Here is a 5,579-nt window from a genome sequence, read left to right as displayed (position 1 = left end):
GTCACGGGTTGTGTAGCTAATTTTGCAGTAACGAACAAGAATCGAAAAATTTAATTTTTCGTACCCGAGTAATTGTATTTAAAAAATAGTAATTTGCTAAATTGTTTTTTCATAATTTTGTATAATTTAATTAATTAATTAATAATAATTATATTTTGAAGTACGACTAAATTTCAATATTAATTTTATTATTATTATTATTATTTTAGTTCCATCTTTTGTGTTCCCCCCAATAATTCGGTTGGTTCGAGGTGGGGACCACAGGACATGTGGATAGAATGAATAAAAAATAAAAAATAAAAAAAAAAAAAAATAAAAATGGTGTTTTTCTTTTGATCCTGCACGCCACACCACACAATTGGTATGTTGTCTCTGCTTTTGTGCCACGTATTGATTCCAAGTATTTGCTGGCCTTGAATCCTACGACCCCTTCTCCATATCTCCACGTCACCCGTCTCAGATTTTCTTCGATCTCATCTCCTCCACCTCAGACTCCAGCCCACGTGACGGGTTCTGCCACCTCATCGCTTTTTTTACTTTTTACTTTTTTACTTTTTATTTATTTATTAAAGAATAAAATGAAATTATTTGAAATATAAATAGGATAATGCCACGAACATGGACACCGTTTCTCCACGACAACGCTTCCCACTCCTCTTTGCCTCTCCACCGCATTCCCCTTCTCTCTCCTTTTTATCTATTTATTTATTTATTTATTTATTTATTTCTACTTTTTCTTTTTTAATTTCTCACCAACGGTCATTTTTTAAAACATTAAATTTTATGAATTGAATTAATTTATTGTTTGAATTTAAACTAAATAACTCGAATTTATTATTAATTTTAAAATATATATTTTTATTTATGAAATAATTATATATACATATATTTATTTTATTTTTATTTATTTTTATATTTTTTTTATTATTTATTCTTCAACCACCTTTGAAAATAACTTTTTTTAAAATTATTTAGAAAAAAATTATAAAAGAATGCTGAAAGATGACAATTAGCTATGGACTTGGGTGCTTTATCATGAGATGTGCTAGCGAGGATGATGGCCCCAAGAGAGTGGAGGAAAAACTGAAAGGGAAAAGAGGACAATATGAGCTAGCGGTGGACTTGGGTTAGTCATTGGACACTGTGCCAATGAGAACATTGGCCACAAGGGGGTGGAGGGGAAACCCGGAACGAAAAAGAGGATAATATATCAAGTAGCGGTGGGCTAAGGTTAGTCATCAACAGTATGCTAAGGAGGCCGCTGGCCCCAAGAGAGAGGACAATATGAGCTAGCGTAGGCTTGGATAAGTTATTTGGCACTGTGCTGATGAGTACGTTGGCCACAAGGGGGTGGAGGGGAAACCCGGAGTGAAAAAGAGGATAATATATCAACTAGTGGTGGGGTAAGGTCAGTCATCAACGGTACACTAAGGAGGCAGCTTGTCTCAAGAGAGAGAACAATATGAGCTAGTGGTGGATTTGGGTCAGTTATTGGAGACTGTGCCAACGAGAACGTTGGCCTCAAGAGGGTGGAGAGGAAACCCAAAACGAAAAAAAAGGACAATATCTGTTAGCGGTGGCTAACGTTAGTCATCAACCGTGTGCCAAGAAAGCCGCTGGCCCCAATAGAGTAGAGATTATGCTCACATGGTTTGGATAACAAACAATCAAACCATTTAATTTATTTATTTTAAAATGTGTGGTAAAATAAAAGATTTAAAATATGAAAATAAAAAATAAGGAAAAAGAAAAGAGAATAAAAGGGAAAAGGAAAGGGGTGAAACGCTGGCATGGTTGCCACGTTGGCGTACGGAGATAGCGTGAAAGAGGGATTTCAGGATGGCTTCACGTGGCAAATGTTTCTCGTGGACCAGAGGGCGCCACGTAGGAACAGCTTCGAATCTTAAGGCTTATCAAACTAGGCTGACACGTCATCACCCAATCTGAGGAAGCGCAAAAGAAAATATCTAGGAGAGCGAGTCCAGCAGTGAAAGGTCATAAAGATATGCCAATAAATTTACTCTCCATGAGAAGTCGACACGTGGCAGACGGTTAGCCGTATGAATGGCAGACGGCGAGCCAGGAAATTATCTCCTGCGAAAGAATGTGGAACCGCTGAAACCCCGCAGGCCCACAGGATTTCGCCACGCGTCAAAACGACAGCCGGTGGATGGAATCTGTGGAAGCATCGAAGTTCACTATTAAAGATATTTTATATATTGAGGTGGGGGTGTGAAATGTCTGAAATAGCCCTGAGTAATATTTAGGGCGAAGATTAAGGGCAGTTTATCCTAATATAAGCAAATTGTACTTTCCCCTTCCCTGCTCCTTTTATTATTCGGCGTTTTCTTCGGAATGAACAGATAAAAAGGGAAATGCAAGATCGAGAAGAAGAAATCAGCGGCTGAAAAATCGAAGGCGGAAGAACAAGAAGATCAAGGAGAAGAAGAGGGAATCGGAGAAGAAGAAATATGAAGAAGTGTGAGCTGTGTGGGCAGCAAGCGAGGATGTTCTGTGAGTCGGATCAGGCGAACCTGTGTTGGGACTGCGATGAGAATGTTCACTGTGCTAATTTTCTTGTTGCTAAACATTCTCGGAGCCTTCTTTGTCATGCGTGTCAGTCGCCGACTCCATGGGCGGCTTCTGGTCGGAAGCTTACGCCGACGGTTTCCGTGTGTGAAGGTTGTGTTGAAGTCCATGGTGGTAAATGCGAGGAAGGTAGATATCTTGAACGCCGTAGAGATAACGAGGAGGAAGTTGATGATGGTGATGATTTTGACGATGGTGAAGGTTTTGGGAGTTATGAGGGAGGTGATAGTGAGGAAGATGACGATGACGATGAGGAGGAGGAGGAGGACGAAGACGATGAGGATGGAGAAAACCAGGTGGTGCCGTGGTCTTGTGCATCGTCCTCGTCCCCACCACCGCCTCCGACAGTGACTTCTAGCAGCGAGGGAGAGATTTCAACCGGCGCTGGTGTCACATCGAAGCGTATGAGAGAGTGCGACGTCGATCTCGAATCTGATGTATGTATTCTTTAGTTTTTTTTTTTTTGGTTATTCCTCTTCTGTTTTCTTTTTCCTTAGTCTGCGCTGAAGGTAATCGTTTGTGATTTTGAAAATGTTTTGTTCGTTCATTCGATTTTCTAGAATCGGTGTTTTGATCAAATCATATCGTTTTCTCTCATGAAAAAAACCTTGTCGTTTTCATTTCCCAAAGTGAATGAAGACTCCAGATTCGTACCGAATCGTTCTGTTTTATAACCTTCTTAACCTACGATTCTGATTGAAATCGTATGTAATATGCCGATCTGAAACATAATCACTATTGTTCTAGTTCATAATTTTACGGTGATCCAAGCAGAGTTTTAACAATCGCTTGCTTCTTGAATGCAGGACGATATCGAGTGTTCTTCTGCGCGACAGAGTACAAGGCCATTTTTCAATGAGGAAGCGACTTCCTCGAGTTCCCATAGGCCACTGAAGCAAGCAAGAGTTACGGGGCCGACACAATCACCGAGCACCACCACACCGGACGATGAAGCTTATAAAGCAGATTTAAAATCCATATCTGTCGTTAGATCTATCCAGAAACTCCAGAATCGTCCGCCCACCGACATTAACGACGCTTCCAAAATGATTTTTGGGATATGCAAAATGAGTAGAGATCAGAATCGTTGATTCTTCACTAACCACACAATGGAAGGTAGCTAGGGCTTTTTCTTTTCCCTTTTGGGTTAATTTTTTTTTCATTTTTCTCTCTAATTGTCTGTCATGATCGATTAATTCAAGGATTATACCTGCTTGCTCAACTGTGTACAACCTAGAATTTCCCCCCCTATTTTCCATTAGATCAACTATCATCATCATCATTTGTGAAGCCTGTTCATGTGTATCCAGATATTAATTTACCCCACTTCATTCTATTAATAGATTTCTCTTTCACTTCACTTTATGAGTGTTCTGTTGATGCATTATCGCAGTCAATATTAGTTAGTCGTGTTCTTGTGGGTCTCCCATGACCAGGAGAGATGTATTCATTCATATAGAATATGCATAAACCCATACCCCCTTATCTCTTTGGGAGCCATCGTCATCCTCTCCCACAGCATTTTTAGGTCCAGGAAGCCGCTTTTTGGGATTTCCCCCATTGAAGATCAGACCCAATACCGAACTCAAGGTAATCATTCATCTTTATATTATTTAATGTTCTTGTATCCTCATGTTGGTGCCTATATAATGATTAAAATAGTAAGTTCATGGCCGACCTTGTTGATTGGAATCTCCATGTTTGCATACGTTTCAGAAAGTATGGTCTGTGTTTGCTGCTGCCTTTCAAATTCCTAGCTAGGGTTTTGATCAAGAATGATCTTTTTGAGTTTGCCAAGTCCTGTTTGGTCAATTTTTTTGAGTGGTTCTTAGACTTCCTCCATGTTCAAAACCATGACTACATTCAGGGCATTGGTTGACTCCAAATTCCTTGATGTTAACAAGTGTTAGGATACAATTATCCACGATACCCATTTACTTTTTTGAAGAACCATCCTGGCCATAAGTTTTGAAAGAGAGAGGAAGAGAGAGAAAGACCACTTGGAATTTAGAAATAGAATTGGAATTTATCCTTGCCACTCGTTTTTGAACGATGGGCGGCGAGAAGTACAGGCATGTGTGTGGCTGTGTGTGGTGGCGTATGTGTTTATAGGGTGTGTGTTGATGCATGAGACAAGCAAGCAGGCCATGGATTGGTGGATGGTTATGGTGAAATGTTAGGTATAGATTGTTTTTAAATTGTGGGTTTTGGTTAATTCTTGCACTTAAAACATCCATCTGTGGAAGAGAGATTTGGTTGTTGGAAATAAAATAAGGATTTAGTGCAAAGTTGATTGAGTTTGTTGATATTTTTTGGGTGTGCCAAACAGGTTTTTGTTGAAGAATATTAGAGATTTGTTGTGGTGTGATCTTGCTTTCTTTAGGAGATTCTATGTGGGTATTATATTTTAGGTGAGAAAAAACAAATTTGACCCTAAATCGGTCTTTAAAATTTAAAATTTATAAATTTGACTATATAAATCATCCTTTGTTGCATATGGTACGAGATGATAAAGAGAGTTTCGTCTACCGATGAACAGCGGATTGACGGAACTCTTGGTGTTGCTTTGTTTTTCTCTCCTTTCCTATCAATGAGTTTAGATCCTTTTGTTCGAAATTTCTTCGTTTGTATAATCAAATCTTGTTTCATATGATCCTATATCAGATATACGTCCTCCTTGCATTTATGCGACCATTAGTGCTATGGTTTTTGGTTATGTAGATCCGAAATGGACATCCACGAAATTGCATCAATGTGCATCTTTTTCACGGGTTTAAACAAGGTGTTATCCTCCTATTTTATTTTCATTATTTATTGAAACTAATCTTCCGGAAACTTGCAAATAAATCTAGGCACGTACATAAGACAAAAAAAAAAAAAAAAAAAAACAAAAAATAAAGAAGGAAAATTTTGAATTTGATCCAAAATTGACGAGTCAGTGTGAGCTTATCCACGTGGTTATGCACTCTTCGAATAAGAATCCATTTTTT

General features: G+C 38.7%; 1 protein-coding gene and 1 pseudogene across 1 annotated transcript; one reads left to right on the top strand and one right to left on the bottom strand.

Annotated features, from left to right (window-relative positions):
- The first annotated feature begins 2,302 nt into the window (after nucleotides 1–2,302).
- Nucleotides 2,303–3,949, top strand: LOC111796636 (uncharacterized). The gene is made up of 2 exons (XM_023679352.2): nucleotides 2,303–3,026; nucleotides 3,396–3,949. Exons 1-2 carry the CDS (start codon nucleotides 2,472–2,474, stop codon nucleotides 3,678–3,680), a joined length of 840 nt encoding a protein of 279 aa, XP_023535120.1. The 5' UTR covers nucleotides 2,303–2,471; the 3' UTR covers nucleotides 3,681–3,949.
- Nucleotides 3,950–4,985: 1,036 nt separating this feature from the next.
- On the bottom strand, nucleotides 4,986–5,549 carry LOC147792184 (uncharacterized; annotated as a pseudogene).
- Between the last annotated feature and the right edge of the window lie 30 nt (nucleotides 5,550–5,579).

The sequence above is a fragment of the Cucurbita pepo genome, chromosome 6, assembly GCF_057944985.1.
Source record: "Cucurbita pepo subsp. pepo isolate OVF chromosome 6, ASM5794498v1, whole genome shotgun sequence".
Taxonomy (NCBI): Eukaryota; Viridiplantae; Streptophyta; class Magnoliopsida; order Cucurbitales; family Cucurbitaceae; genus Cucurbita; species Cucurbita pepo.
The sequence above is the reverse complement of the archived record's forward strand: the minus strand, read 5'-3'. Positions and strand labels throughout refer to the sequence as shown.